Below are 16,558 nucleotides of genomic sequence, written 5' to 3'. Positions count from 1 at the left end.
AAGGCATGGGTGGCTTAAGATGCACGTTGTGCATACTCCTGCCATCTAGTGTTGGGCCTGGATGTGGGCAAGTTGTTTTTCTTCGAAGAAGTCTTTCGAGTCACGTGGTACTGTGACTCCTCTTGCTGCAATGTGCATGGTCATCGACTCCATTGTTAGATTTTCTTACTGCCGTACTGTCCAGATGTGTGCTCCGGTTCAACATAGTTGTAGTGTTCTGTTCCGGTCAACGATTGCTGTTTCAACTGGACGGCTCTCCGTCAAGCTGGCTCCATGTGGGAGTTCACTTCTCGGGGCCTCGTTCCGTCTCCCGATCGTGTCTCCTCAGACACTGCTTCTACACCGTACAAGGTCAACAATCAGCCCTCTGCTTCCAAAGTGGGGGGTCAGATCCAGTGGGGACCAGTTGCCTTAGTTTTCAGTGTAGCCATTATGGGGCTGTGGAGTTCGTAATGACAAACTCCCAGCACCATGTTCGAGGCATGTGGGCTGCTGAATTCATATCTGTGCATAGATCGCCGCCTAGTGTTGGGTCCGGATGTTTGCACGTTGTTGTCCTGGAAGAGTCTTCGAAGTATCCTGAGATAGGTGACTCCTCCCCTGGACCACAGTGCGCATGGGCATCCTCTCCATCCTTAGATTGTTTTTTTCCGCCATTGGGTTCGGATGTGCTTATCTTGACTCAAGTTAGGAAAATTTAGTTTTCAGGCCAAAAGGCCTCTAGTTTTCGTCGGTACAGTTCCCGATCGGTATCGACAGTTTACAGGCTAGTTTAGTGATTTTAACAACTTTTCGGATCCATTAAATCCGACCATCGACCGAACTTCGACGATGGAATCGAGGACCCCATTCAAGCGGTGTCCTGTTTGCCACGCCAAATACCCACATATCGACGTCCACCCGGTGTGCAACAAATGCCTCTCACCGGATCATGACGAATCGAAATGCATGGCCTGTGCCCGATTCAGATCCAAGAAGACTCTCAGGAATCGACGAGCCGCGTGACTGGAAGCGCAGCAAGCGGCACCGGCCCCGACCAACATCTTCAGCACCGAGGACGAAGATGTCGAAAGCGTGGAAAATATACCCTCCAGCCCCACTTCCGAACACGGTTCCAGATCGGAAGACGTAGATGAAGAGCTTTTTCACAGGGAAGAAGCCGACGATGAGGTAGGAGACTACGATGAGGCCTTAGGGGCCGAAGAAGGTAGCTCTGGTGAGGAGCAGGGCCTACCCGTCCAAATGGAGGATATCCCAGTGCGTCAGTCGACGGCTCCGGTCGAGGAATCGCCTTCGGGCCTTACCCAAGACCAATCCAGCAGTTCCTCGGCCCCGCCCTCTGGCCCGGCCACGGACATACAGCGAGAGCCATTATTACCTAAAAAGACTGGTTTCCCTTCCCCGAAACCAATCGTCGCACCGGTTCAACAGAAACCGAAAGTGAAACTGACACTGGTCGGCTCGAGGCCCACCACACCTTCGACGCCAGCCAAACCCGTCGGCTCCGACCGCACCAAAAGGGACTTCGGTACCGAACTCGCTGCAGCCGATGTCGGCGCCGACCCGAAACGAAAAGCCATCGGCACCGCCAAAGCGCCTCGGCCCCCGGCACCGAAGCAGTCGGCACCGGCCACCAAGGTGAAAATGGCCACTGCATCGCTATCAACCTCGAAAGCAGCGACTACGGTCCATTCATCGACGCCGTCGACGGCTACTACCTCTCCTCGACTCGATGACCCGGTGACTTCGAAGAAGTCCACACCTGCCTCTACGGAACCACTCGGCGCCAAAGAACCGTCGGCGTTCCAGGTGCGACAAGTGGCAGCGTCCTTGCAACGCATCAGGGAAAAGGCAGCCCTCCAGACCTCGTTGAGCTCCGAACCGAAAAAGGCACAGAAGGCACCTTCGGCACCGGCCAATATCACCTTTGGTTTGCCGCCACCCACGGCGCCGAAACTGTTCGAGATCAGAACACGGGTTACCCAGACAAGGTCCCCATCTACCGAACACTCACCTACTGGGACATCACCGTCCCACTTCATCGACGCCGACACCGGCAGGCTCATGCTCCGAAAGCGGAAGATCACTTCCGGAAAGGCTTTGGACTCCTATAGGATCCCGCTAAAGCAAAAGATGCCGGCGGAATCGGAACCAGTTCTCTACTAACAAATCCACACCTCTTACACAGATCCACAGTCGTTCTCCCCGACGCACTCCGATGCAGTGGAGGACTACATGGGTGACGACACCACCTACCCCGGGGACATGGACCCTGAGGGCCAGCAAGACCCTGATCAAGTCTGGGATGACCCTGTAGACCCAGGTGCCGCTCTGGATACACAGGACACGCAACTTTATGGCGCAAAAACGTCCCCCACAGAGGACACTGCTGCATTCAACGTCCTCATCGAACGTGCCGCAGCCAATCATGGAGTGCAACTCCACTCCGACACTATCGAGGACGATTTCTTGGTGGACACTTTCGCATCCTCCGAGAGGACTTTTAAGACTCTGCCCATGTTGAAAGGTGTCCTCAAACCAGCAAAGGACATTTTCAAAGAAACCACCAGGGCAAGGGTAATAAACCCCAGGATCGAGAAAAAGTATAAACCCGCACCTGGGGACCCCACGTACATTAGAAGCCAGTTGCCTCTGGACTCCATCGTAGTTGCCAATGCTCGCAAACGGGCACACTCGCAGACGACTGGTGATGCTCCTCCCCCGGACAAAGAGTCCAAGGTCCTAGAGACCTCTGGCAAAAGGATTGCAGCCCAGGCAGCAAACATATGGCGCATTGCCAATACACAGGCGCTCCTAGCTCGCTACGACCGCTCACACTATGACACGTTAGAGACCCTACTCCAACACCTACCAGACGAGTATAAAGAGGCAGCGGAGCTCCTCATCAGGGAGGGACAACTTCTCACAAACGCCTCCATCAAGTGTGCACTAGATGCCGCAGACACTGCTGCAAGGGCAATAAACACCAGCGTCATGCTACGACGACACGCCTGGTTACGGATCTCCGGATTCAAACCTGAGGTCCAAAATAACATCCTCAATCAGCCGGTCAACCCAGACTACTTATTTGGACCGGAGGTTGACACCACCTTAGAAAAGATAAAAAAAGACACGGACACTGCGAAGTCAATGGGGGCTCTGCAAACGCAGACATTTCGTAGTGGCTCCTTTCGTCGCCCCGGAAATAGAGGTGCAGGTAGAGGACAGGGGGCACAGCAAACCTACAATAAAGGGGGCACACAAAGTTCCTACGATAAAAACACCCGAGGTGGATATCGTGGCTCCAGCACCAAAGGCAGAGGACGTGGTTACGGCAATACCAGGTCCTCCCCCAAAAACAAACCGTGACGCCCTCTCCCTTCCCCCCGACCACATAACACCTGTCGGGGGAAGGCTCCAGCGGTTCCTGTCCACGTGGAATACCATCACCACGGACAGGTGGGTCAGAGATGTTTTCCAACACGGTTACTGTCTCGAATTAACCTCCACTCCACCCACCATACCGCCAAAGCAACGTCCTATGTCCTCAGAGCACTTAACGTTATTACAGCAGGAAGTGCTAAGTATGCTGCAAAAAGGCGCAATAGAGGTCGTGCCCGTCAACCAACAGGGAACAGGGGTGTACTCTCTGTACTTCTTAATACCAAAAAAGGACGGGTCACTCAGACCCAATCCTAGACCTCAGACCCCTCAACCACTACATTCTCTCAGAGCATTTCCATATGCTCACCCAACAGCAGGTTCTCCCGCTGCTCAAACAGGGAGACTTCCTAGCCACACTAGACCTCAAAGATGCGTATTTCCACATACCCATACACCCGTCACACCGAAAATATCTCGGGTTCACTATTCAGGGGCAGCACTACCAATTCAAAGTCCTCCCCTTCGGTGTGACAACAGCACCCAGAGTTTTCACCAAGTGCCTAGCTACAGTAGCTGCACATCTACGGAGACAACACATCCACGTCTACCCTTACCTGGACGACTGGCTTGTTCAAGCTACGTCAGCCCAGCAATGTGCCAGCCACATGTCCCGCACCATTCACCTTCTTCACAGTCTGGGATTCTCTCTAAATTACCCAAAATCACATCTCCAACCCGCACACGTACAACAGTACCTAGGTGCGACCATAGACACTCTGGCAGCCACAGCTAAGCCAAATTTAGTGAGGATCAACAGCATGCAACTGCTGATCTCAAAGTTCAAACCTCAACACTCCCTTCCTGCGCGAGTGTTCATGCAGTTGATAGGCATGATGGCCTCCTGCATTTTCATAGTCCCGCACGCGAGACTACATATGCGCCCGCTCCAGGAGTGCTTAGCACGTCAATGGAATCAGGCTCACGGGCAACTAAAAGACCTAGTGTTGGTGAGCGGTCGGGCATACAACTCTCTGCATTGGTGGAATCCACAAAACCTTTGCAAGGGCCGACCGTTCCAAGAGCCTGTTCCACAAATAATACTGACGGCGGACGCGTCTCTCCAGGGATGGGGAGCTCATGTACTCAATTACACAGTGCAGGGACTATGGACAACACAGCAAAAGAAGATGCACATCAACCTTCTAGAACTGATGGCAATCTTCCTGGCAATGAAAGCATTCAAAGTACACCTGTGCAACAAGGTCGTGTTGATCCGGACGGACAACATGACCGCCATGTACTACATACAGAAGCAGGGAGGAACACACTCTCCACAGTTGTCTCATCTGGCTCAGAGCATGTGGAAGTGGGCCATTCAGAGGAACATATTCCTCATGGCAGAACACCTCCCGGGCAAGGACAACCAGATGGCGGATCTGCTCAGCAGACACAGCCACCAGATGCACGAGTGGGAGCTACATCCATCAGTACTCCAAACGTACTTCCTACAGTGGGGTCATCCATAGATAGACCTATTCGCCACAAGCGAAAACGCAAAATGCCAAAGCTTTGCCGCCAAGTTCTCACATCCACAGTCGCAGGGCAATGCGATATGGATGAACTGGTCCGGCAGATTTGCGTACGCTTTTCCACCAGCACCATTGATACCGCTAGTAGCACGCAAACTGCGACAGCACTCACTGACACTCATCCTAGTTGCTCCCACATGGGCGCGCCAGCCATGGTACACCACCTTTCTGGAACTTTCCGTGGTGCCGCATCAAAGGCTGCGGATCAAACCCGCGCTTTTGACGCAGAACCATGGAGAAATTCAGTACCCAGATCCGCAACAGCTGAACCTGGCAATCTGGCTCCTGAAGTCTTAGAGTTTGGCTACCTAAACCTGCCACCTGACTGTATGGAGATCATTAAGGAAGCCAGGAGACCCACTACCAGAGCTTGCTATGCAGCTAAATGGAAGAGGTTTGTCATTTACTGTAACAACAATGACATTAACCCGCTAGACGCATCCATTCAAAATATAATCTGTTACCTCTTACACCTCTATCGATGCAATCTGGCATACACCTCAATACGTATCCATTTGACCGCAATAGCAGCCTATCTCCAGAACAGGCAGCACCTCTCTTTATTCAGAGTGCCTGCCATCAAAGCTTTCTTGGAGGGACTTAAACGAGTAATTCCCCCAAGACACCCACCGGCACCGGTGTGGAACCTCAACTTGGTCCTCACCCGACTGATGGGCCCACCCTTCGAACCTCTACACTCATGTGAGATTCAATTCCTCACCTGGAAAGTAGCTTTTCTAGTGGCAATCACTTCGTTAAGGTTCACCCAAACAGGGTCGTACTACGTACCAACCCCAAATTCATGCCTAAAGTTATATCGCAGTTCCACATGAATCAAACTATTGAACTGCCTGTTTTCTTTCAGGATCCACAAAATGTCGCTGAAAGAATGCTCCATACACTAGATGTCAAAAGAGCCCTCATGTACTATATAGACAGGACTAAACACTTTAGGAAGACAAAACAACTTTTCGTTGCCTTTTCTCCACAACACAAAGGCAACGCCATCTCCAAAGCAGGTATAGCCAGATGGATCGTTAAATGTATTCAAATTTGCTATCAAAAGGCTAAACGCACATTAACGATTCCCCCACGAGCCCACTCAACACGTAAGTTAGGGGCATCCATGGCTTTCCTGGGAAACATTCCTTTACAAGATATATGTAGAGCAGCCACATGGTCCACTATACATACATTTACCAAACACTATTGTGTAGATGTACACTCAAAACAGCAGGCAGCTGTAGGACAGGCTGTTCTCAAAACTCTTTTTCAGACCGCTGCAGCTGACACTGGTAGCCGCCGCTAATAGGAGGTACTGCTATGTATTCTATGCACAGATATGAATTCAGCAGCCCACATGCCTCGAACTGAATATGCTACTTACCAGTATGCATCTGTTCTTGGCATGTAGGGCTGCTGACATTCATATCGCCCACCCTCCTCCCCGGCGCCTGTAGCAGCTGCAGCTCTCAGAATTACTGTATAGCATGGTCATCACTTTCTGTATCTACTCCATCACTGCCACAATGGCGAAAAACAATCTGAGGATGGAGAGGATGCCCATGCGCACTGTGGTCCAGGGGAGGAGTCACCTATCTCAGGATACTTCGAAGACTCTTCCAGGACAACAACGTGCAAACATCCGGACCCAACACTAGGCGGCGATCTATGCACAGATATGAATGTCAGCAGCCCTACATGCCAAGAACAGATGCATACTGGTAAGTAGCATATTCAATACTCTTAATGGCAGCACTGCACTTACAATGTCTAAGAATGGTCTTAAACACTGTGGGGGTACAGGGCTCGTATACCTCTACCCTCACCACTGGTATAGTGCACCCAGCAAGAGGGGTGACTGACCTATGCCAGGACAGTGGGTTGTAGGCATGGCACACAGGGATGTGTGCCATGTCGACTCTTCACTTTGTTCTGCACCAAAACATGCAGCCTGCTAAAGCAGTGTGTGAATGTAGTGATACAGGGCCTCTAAGGATGGCACAATAAGTTCTGCAGCCCTTAGGGGGTCTTCTCTGGTCACAGTGCCCTGGGTACCTGGGGTACCATTTACCATGGACTGACCTGTGGCTAGAGATGCCATTTGGGTTTAGGCTTCAATGCAGTTTTTAGGCCCTGATTGGCAGGAGGCCAGGGCACACTCAGTCAAAGCACATCAGCAATTCTGTAGTAGGGGATCTCTGTGTATAGTCATAATCTATGAATAATCCCCGCCCATGTGCGGGGACCCCGGAGCAATCAAAAATATCTCTTAAGCTGTCCCGCATTTGCAAACCTGCAAAGACACTTAAGAGACAGACAAAATAATACAGCCTAATCACAACAAGGCTGCACTGGCCAGCACTTCCTCTGAAGTGAACACAAAAGCCAAAATAAAGTTTAAATGTCATTTTTATTCACATCTGACATCCTCCTTTATTACCACACACTCCCTTCACCAAAATCCCTTTAAACAATAGAGAGGAAGGGGTGGACAGACAAGCCCTATAGGGCTGCTAAAGGGATACCGTGCCTTTAAGAAACTCTCCAGAGACCCCCGGTATCCCAGGATGCACAGCCAACACAAGTTACTTTCAGTTCTTTTTTCCGGCTCCTGCTAGCAGGACCCTGGAGCTTGAGCTCTACCCTTTTGGGTGGTTTATTTGATTAAAATTGGATTTTTTGGATAAATAGTGTTTTCATTCCACGTCTAGAGCCTTTGTCTACTACTGCCTGCAATCTGGAGCAGTTTTGGCCCACTCTTAGCATGGCTTTGTTCGATAACTGCCCTGAGTGTGGGAGGAAAAAGGCCAAGACGGACCCACATGATGTTTGTATCCTCTGCTTGTCGCCCTCACATGTCCCAGCTACATGTGCCATCTGTAAAACCTTTTCAAAGAGGACCCTGAGGGACAGGGAGAAGATTCGCCTTCAGGGACAGGAGCAGCAGAGGACCGGTGGGACTTCGGGGCATGGAGGATCTCATTCTCCCTCCTCCGCCCATGCTTCAGCCCCTGGAGGGACCTCCGGGCAGAGCAGGGAGCAGAAACGGCGCCTACCGGCTGGTAAGTCGCGTTCGACGTTGAAGGCGAGGGAGAAGGCACCGGTATGTTCACCGTCGATCCAGGGCTCTGGGTCGCGGCAGACTCGGCGTTCGACGTCGAGAGAGGGGCCGGCGAGACCCGGGACCGGGTCGCCGTCGCAGGTGTCACGGTCGACGTCGACAACCCATCGACGTCGTACCGAGCCCCATGGAAGACTTCACTCGCCACCTTCGCCGTCGACCCACGGCTCGACGCTGACGGAGTCGACGCCGAGATCCCGGCGCCCGCCGTCCAGGCGGAGACGATCGCCGTCGAGGCACAGGTCACCGTCGAGGCACAGGTCGACGTCGAGACACCAGCTTTCGACGTCGAAGCACCAGAAGTCGACGCCGCGGCGACGGAGGTCGAGGCGTGGTTCGACGTCACGGAGGCGTGGTTCGACGTCACGGAGGCATGGTTCGACGTCGAGGAGGCATGGTTCGACGTCGAGAGGACGCTCGACTGCGAGACGGCGTTCGACGTCGAGGGCTAAGAGACGCCGGACGAGGTCGACGTACAGTTCGACGTCACGGACATCGGGGAACACGTCCTCAGTGATTACGATCTCCAGTCGGGGATCGGGGAGACGCGGACGTTCCCCGTCGGTGGCCTCCACACGGGACAGGCCCGCCAAGAAGAGGAGAGTGGCCGCGAGCCCGGACAGTTCTGGTGCGGGCTCTCCTGCTAGGAGTGATGGGGCTTCGGAACATCTGTCCCCGCTGCGTACCCAGCAGCCGCCTCTGCCTCCTGCGCCCGATCTTCCACCGGCTCCTCCACCGGTGCCTGATCTTCCTCCTCCTCCTCCTCTTCCTCCTCCCCCTCCTCCTCTGCCCTTGCCTCAGCTGCCTACATCTCCACCGCAGCCACCGCCTCCGCCCCCGAGGGTTCCTCACAGGCAGAGATCTCGCCCTCGCAGGCGATCACGGAGTAGGCGCAGATCGTCCACTCGCTCTGGACATGGACGACGGAGGTATCGGTCTCGTTCCAGAGGCTCGAGGGGCACGAACTCTTCTGGGACTGGACGGTTTTCGCCCTCGCTGTCGGAGACGCCTCCTACCCGCGTCTCGCCGGTGGATGACATTGCCACGTTCCAGGAGGTGCTGATGAGAGGGGCGGCGAAGTTGGGGATATCAGTCACTACCCCTATTCCCACTACTTCTGTGATCTTTGAAACTTTGCATAAGGTTCATCTGTCGCGCCCCCTCCTCCCGTTGGTTCCGGGGTTGGAGGAACCTGCAATGGAGGTGTTCTTGACGCCGGCCGTGGTGAAACCGGCGCCCTCGAGACTGCTAAAAAAGTACAGGGCTCCTGACTCGGACCCGGCGTTTCTCAGAGTGGATCCTCCACCGGACTCTGTTATCGTGGCGGCGGCTCGTAAACAACACTCTACGACGCCTTCCTCCACGGCTCCTCCGGATAAGGAGAGTCGCAAAATGGACTCCTTGGGGAGGAGGATGTGCTCCACGTCGACCACTACGATGAAGGCCGCTAGCGCCTCCGCTCTGTTGGGGCGCTATGACAGGTCTCTTTGGGACTCCCTGCAACAGTTCGCTGCCTCCCTGCCTAGAGACAAGAGGGAGGACTTTCAGGAGGTGCTGAACGAGGGCATGATGGTCTCTAATCAGATCATCAGTGCGGCGGGGGATGTGTCGCTGCTGGCGGCCCATGGGTACTGCCACGGTATACACATGAGGAGGCATTCCTGGCTGCGGCTGACCCCGCTCAAGCCTGAAGCACAGCAGAAGATCGCCAATTTACCATTCTCTGGCACGACGCTGTTCGGGTCGCATGCGGATGACGAGATGGCCCGCATGAAGGCTGAGGCGGAAACTCTGAAGGCGGTGGGGCTGGAGAGGCCCAAGGAGCAGAGGAGGTCCTTCCGATCCTCGGGCAGGCGCTACGCCAAGCAGAGAGGTCAAGAGCGTCAGTCGGGCCACCAACAACAGCCCCAGCAACAACAGCAGTTCCCGAGGCAGTCCTTTCAGAAGCGCCAGAGGGGCAGAGGACAGCATCAGTCCTCGTCGGGGAACAAAGGCCCGGCCGGGTCAAAGCCCTGAAAAGTTACTTCCCCCTCATCCGTTACCCGCTCCGGTGGGGGGAAGTATTCAACACTACCTGGCAGAGTGGAGGACAATAACGCAGGACAAGTGGGTGCTGAATATTGTTTGCAATGGTTACTGTCTTCGTTTCACCAGCCCGCCTCCACAGATTCCACCAGTGCGCTCCTCCTACATGGTGAGGGAGCTCCAGCGGGAGGCAGACGTTCTGTTAAAAAAGAGGGCGATAGAAGCGGTTCCTTTGCAGCAAAAAGGAAGAGGTCTCTACTCACGGTTCTTTCTCGTAAGAAAAAAGGACAAGAACGAGTTCAGGCCTATTCTAGATCTGCGTCAAGCAAACAAGTGGATCCGCAGAGAAAAGTTCCGTATGTTGTCCCTGCATCAGATTTACCCTCAGTTGCATCGCGGAGACTGGCTGTGCGCCATAGATCTGCAGGACGCTTACTTTCATGTGCCGATCGCACCAAAGCATCGCAAGTTCCTGAGGTTTCTGGTAGGCAACAACCATTACCAGTATTCAGTACTCCGGTTTGGCCTGAAGTCTGCACCACGGGCGTTCTCCAAGTGCATGGCGGTGGTCGCGGCACACCTGCGGAAGACCAGGGTGTTTGTGTATCCATATCTGGACGATTGGTTGATCAAAGCGTCTACTTACCAGGAAGCCCAGTGCCATTTCAACAGGACAGCTGCCTTGCTGCATCGCCTGGGACTGCACATCAACATGTCGAAGTCAGTGCCGATCCCTGTGCAGTGTCTCCAGTACTTGGGGGCCTCAGTCAATACCTTGAACGCAAGCGTGTGTCCTTTGGAGGAGAGACGCTTATCTATCCGTGGGAAGGCTCGGCATCTCATCTCAGCCCGCTCTCCTACGGTGAGGACGGTGTCTTCCTTACTGGGGTCGATGGCTTCTTGCATCTTTCTCACCCCCAATGCACGTCTGCATATGAGGCCCCTACAGGAATGTCTGGAGGATCAATGGGACCAGAGGCGGGGGCGTTGGGAGGACAAGATCCAGCTGTCTCAACACGCTCGGCAGTCTCTGAAATGGTGGTGTGCCCCAGAGAATGTCTGCAAGGGGACTCCTTTTCACAAGGATATTCCGGTCCAGACCATAGTGACCGATGCGTCTCTCCAGGGCTGGGGAGCGCATTCGGGCCCTCTTCAGATTCAGGGGATAGGGTCGCAGATGGAGACGACTTACCATATCAACTTTTTGGAACTCAGAGCGGTACACTTGGCCTTGGAGGCGTTCCATCCCTCCTTCAGGACAAACTCCCTGCTGGTTCAGACGGACAATACTACGACCATGTATTACCTCAACAAGCAGGGGGGCTCACGTTCACGCACCCTGTCTCTGGAGGCACAGGCGATCTGGAACTGGCTGGTGGCCAGGAACCTGACGATCACGGCGACCCATCTGCCGGGGGTGCAGAATGCCCAAGCAGACGCGCTCAGCAGGCTCGTTCAAGAGAACCACGAGTAGGTGCTAAACGACGACGTGCTAAGAGACGTCTTCGCAGAGTGGGGCACTCCGGATATAGATCTGTTCGCTACGGCAGAAAACAGCAAATGCCGCGACTTCGCGTCCAGGTACTACCAACCAGGGACGCTGGGGAATGCCCTATGGATCAGCTGGTCCAACAGCTTTCTCTACGCCTTTCCACCCATTCCCCTGATCCCGGCGGTGTTGATCAAGCTGTCGCAATCCAGAGCCAGAATGATCCTGATTGCTCCGGAGTGGCCGAGGCAATGGTGGTTCACCGACCTTCTTCACCGGTCTGTTCTGCCGCACAGACGCCTGCCGTGTCGGCCGGACCTTCTCACGAAGTTCGGAGGACAGATGGTTCACCCCAATCTCTCGTCCTTGAGTTTGGCAGCATGGCTCCTGAGCTAGTACAGTATGGACACTTGAACCTACCTCAGGACTGTATGGAGATCTTGAAAGAGGCGAAGAGACTGTCTACGAGGACTTCTTACGCCTATAAGTGGAAGAGATTCTGCTTATGGTGCAAGGCAAAGGACTTTGACCCTACATCCTGTAAAGAAGATGTTATTTTGCCTTATCTGCTGCAGTTAGCTCAATCTGGGCTTAATTTTCAGTCTATTAAGGTTCATCTCGCAGCTCTGACTGCGTATAGGAAGGGCCCTTCTCAAACCTCATTTTTTCAAATCCCTGTGATTAAGGATTTTTTGGAGGGTTTGCGTAAGGTGTTTCCCCCTGTTAGAAGACCTTCTCCACCATGGGAATTGAATGTGGTGTTATCTAGATTGATGAGGGAGCCTTTTGAGCCTATCCATAAGGCTTCGTTGCAGCATTTGTCTTGGAAGGCTGCCTTCCTTGTGGCCATTACATCGGCCAGGAGGGTGAGTGAGATTCAGGCTCTGTGTTGTCAAGAGCCGTATACTGTTTTCCATGCTTCTAAAGTAGTGATGCGTACCCATCCTAAATTTTTGCCTAAGGTGATATCAGATTTCCATGTAAATCAAATGATAACTTTGCCTACGTTTTTTCAGCATCCTTCCTCTCCGGCGGAGAGGTCTCTGCATTCACTTGATGTGCGTAGGGTACTGAAATTTTACCTGGATAAGACAAAAGATATCCGCAGGTCGGATCAACTGTTTGTTAATTATGGTTCGGTAAGAACTGGTTTAGCTACCTCAAAACAGTCCATTTCCAGATGGATTGTTTCCTATATTCAGCTTTGTTACCAAAAAGCTAATAAAACATTGGGGGGTAAGCCTACGGCACATTCGACTAGAGGCAAGGCTGCTACTACAGCTTTGCTTAGGAATGTTCCCATTGCGGACATTTGTAAGGCTGCCACCTGGAAGTCAGTCCATACGTTTACGAAGCATTACTGCCTGGATTCTGATGCTAGGGCAGATGCGCAGGTTGGACAGGCTTCGCTGAGGAATTTGTTTGCACGGTGATTTGTTGGTGGTTGGGCTTACTCCACCGCTGCTTGTTGGTTGGGATGGGCTTGCCATTCTATTCATAGATTATGACTATACACAGAGATCCCCTACTACAGAAGGAGTAGTGTCTTACCTGTAACTCCAGTTCTGTAGTAGGGGTATCTCTGTTATAGTCATAAGCGACCCTCCCTCCTCCCCGGTGGAGTAACCTGATAGTATCAGGCCTGTTGTTATACACCTTCAAAAAGAACTGAAAGTAACTTGTGTTGGCTGTGCATCCTGGGATACCGGGGGTCTCTGGAGAGTTTCTTAAAGGCACGGTATCCCTTTAGCAGACACATAATGACAGCCTATAGGGCTTGTCTGTCCACCCCTTCCTCTCTATTGTTTAAAGGGATTTTGGTGAAGGGAGTGTGTGGTAATAAAGGAGGATGTCAGATGTGAATAAAAATGACATTTAAACTTTATTTTGGCTTTTGTGTTCACTTCAGAGGAAGCGCTGGCCAGTGCAGCCTTGTTGTGATTAGGCTGTATTATTTTGTCTGTCTCTTAAGTGTCTTTGCAGGTTTGCAAATGCGGGACAGCTTAAGAGATATTTTTGATTGCTCCGGGGTCCCCGCACATGGGCGGGGATTATTCATAGATTATGACTATAACAGAGATACCCCTACGACAGAACTGGAGTTACAGGTAAGAAACTACTCCTTCAGCAAAAAGTGTACGCAACCATGCAGAAAGAGGGCACTTTCACACAGTTACTTACCCAATAAGCATCTGTTCTTGGCATGTAGAGTTGTAGATTCACATGTGCCCACCCGCCTCCCCGGGTATTTATAGTTGTTGCAGTTCTTCATTATATATTCATATTCATGGACATCTCTATACTACACTTACTTACTCCATTCTCACCCTCTTGCGGGATAACAATCTAACAATGGAGTCGATGCGCATGCACACTATCACCGAAAGGAGGAGTCACCTTACCTTGTGACTAGTAAATACTTCTTCGAAGAAAAACAACTTGAAAACATCCGGACACATCACTAGATGGCAAGAGTATGCAAAGCATGTGAATCTACAGCTCTACATGCCAAGAACAGATGCTTACTGGGCAAGTACCATTATCCTTTTATTCTCTGTTTTGGTATATCTGCAAGATGCAGAATTTACAAGGCAAAATGTGTGTCCCAGTACCAAAACAACAATCGGGTAAACCATCAAGAGGGAGATGTTCTTGTCATTTTAACTTTTTGGGAGAAATGAAAAATTGGAACTAGATACTATTTCATTATTAATTCGCATTTAGTTTTTTTTTGCATTTTATTTATGAGCTATATTATTTTATCACTAATTGCGCAATGCATGTTTAATACACAGAGCCTTCAACGGACTCAAGAATTCAACGGATACATGCTGAAATAAAGACATCTCTCAAAATTGATAATCTTGTAAGTCCTTTGGTTACTCAAGATTGTCTAGCATTTCAAATAGTAATGGTATTCAGTTACAGCATTTGTTTTGCCAATTTATTAAAAACAATGCTAATTTTGTTCTTGCTGACTTAATAGACTGATGGGCGCAGTGAGGTAGATGTTGATTCTTTCTGTACAGGATATCGACAGGTGTATCAATGCCTTGGATGAGCTGGCTTCCCTTCAGGTTACAATGCAGCAGGCTCAAAAACACACAGATATGATCACCACCCTGAAAAAGGTGAGTACAGTGAGATGGTTTGCTCATCACATTTCTGATTTGAATTTTTTCTACTTTGACTTCTATTGAGAATACCTAGCTGCTTGTATTTGTTTTGGTTTTGTATAAGAGGTTATTACATGTACCTCTGCCAATGTATTCCTCGATTGACTGATCTAGAATAAGGCAATAACTAAAGTGAAGTGTCCAATACTTAGTCAACAGTGAAATTGTTACATTGTTTAGTTTGTTATTCTACACGATTATTTTTACTTTGCTTGATAGGTTCTGTGTTATATTGCAAGCAAAGTGCAATGTTTTAAAATGTCTCTGCAACCAGTTAAGAAGTATAAAATAAAGTAATATGCTAACATCAATTAAATCTTACTTAGATTCGAAGATTGAAAGCTAGCCAAATAATCATGGAAAAAGCAACAATGCTGTATAATAAGTTCAAAAACATGTTCCTGGTGGGTGAAGGCGACTCGGTCATCACTCAAGTCTTGAGCAGATCGTTAGCTGAGCAGCGGCAGCACGAGGAAGCCTACAAATCCAAAGATCCTGGCAAGAGAGGGCCGCAGAAAAAAGTGGAAAAAGAACAGAGTGCAGGTAGGTTAATGATCCCTCTACAGGGTTTTTTTTGGGGGGATGATTTTAGTAGTTGACTGCAGTCATTCATTCTAAACAGACACCGCAGGGTATAACGTTTTGCAAACAATCGTAAAATCGGCACTTTCATAAAAATTCTGTTCAGTATTGTAGTGGAAAAAATAACTCTCTCTCTGTACAGGCTGCGAACTGCCCCTGAGTCAGCAAACTGGGTATGAGCAACAATCTAGCAGGCAGCAGAGGTGTTAAACTTCCTCGGTCACCTATCTTTAAAATGCACAGATCCATTTTCTATGCAATTAGCCTGTGGCCCCACCCCTGCTGAATCTCATGGCACTTGGATCTCATTCTTGCCCCCACAAACTTCACTTTCTCACTCTCCCTTTGTCACGCTTCCTCTACAGCCTATTAACTCCTAGCTTCCCCCAGGCCTAATTTTGCGGTTTCTTTCCGGAAATATTGCTTCTTTTGTTTTTTCACCACAAAATCCAAGGCGTTCTAGCTAATAATAATAAATCTTGAGTCGTTATATTGGTAATATGAATGTTGCCCTAATGATTTAGTTCATATAACCAAGATTTCTAGCTTGACCTGATTTGGCTGCTTTTCAGTGCTTCATGTTTGCTGATGAGAAAATTCAGTTAACTTTCACGATACTTTTAATATAAACTGATGTTCGAGGCATATGAGCTGTAGACCACACACTTAGGATAGTAGATCGCCATCTGGTGTTGGGCTTGGATGCTTGCAGGTTGTTGTTGTCTTCGGAAGAAGTCTTTGGTCACGAGATAGGTGACTCCACCCTTTGACTACAGTGCGCATGGGCATCCACTCCATCCTCAGATTGTTTTTTTTTCCGCCATTGGGTTCGGATGTAACTTTTCCAACTCTGGTTGAAAATCTCAAATACAAGTTTTTCGAAGCGAAAAAACGTCTACAACTATATCGAAGCACCTTCACTCGACATCAAATTCATCGGCTCGATTCCGGACGTCGACGCGGGCTGCTGGGCCTATCCACGCCGTGAGGCCTACGGCTCATGGAAAGGACGCCGTTAAAAAAAAAAAATGCCCCCAGTGTGGAGCAAAATTTCCACACAGTGACCATCACAAAGTCTGCAACCTGTACCTATCACCGGAACACGACGAAGCCAGCTGTCCAGCCTGCGCAGCATTTCGGTCCAAAAAGTCCATTCGGGATCGAAGAGCTCAACTCCATATCATGGCAC

General features: G+C 50.7%; 1 protein-coding gene across 5 annotated transcripts in view; it reads left to right on the top strand.

Annotated features, from left to right (window-relative positions):
* The window catches only part of PSIP1 (PC4 and SRSF1 interacting protein 1), a 543,316-nt gene that overhangs the window by 473,745 nt on the left and 53,013 nt on the right, over nt 1-16,558 (top strand). For all 5 annotated transcript variants that reach the window (XM_085633866.1, XM_085633873.1, XM_085633883.1 and 2 more), the window contains 3 exons: nt 14,407-14,477; nt 14,641-14,742; nt 15,114-15,330. In XM_085633866.1, the coding sequence (XP_085489992.1) occupies nt 14,407-14,477; nt 14,641-14,742; nt 15,114-15,330 (390 nt within the window). The remainder of the gene's footprint in view (nt 1-14,406; nt 14,478-14,640; nt 14,743-15,113; nt 15,331-16,558) is intronic.

The sequence above is a fragment of the Triturus cristatus genome, chromosome 2_1 (assembly GCF_964204655.1).
Source record: "Triturus cristatus chromosome 2_1, aTriCri1.1, whole genome shotgun sequence".
Taxonomy (NCBI): domain Eukaryota; kingdom Metazoa; phylum Chordata; class Amphibia; order Caudata; family Salamandridae; genus Triturus; species Triturus cristatus.
The sequence above is the reverse complement of the archived record's forward strand: the minus strand, read 5'-3'. Positions and strand labels throughout refer to the sequence as shown.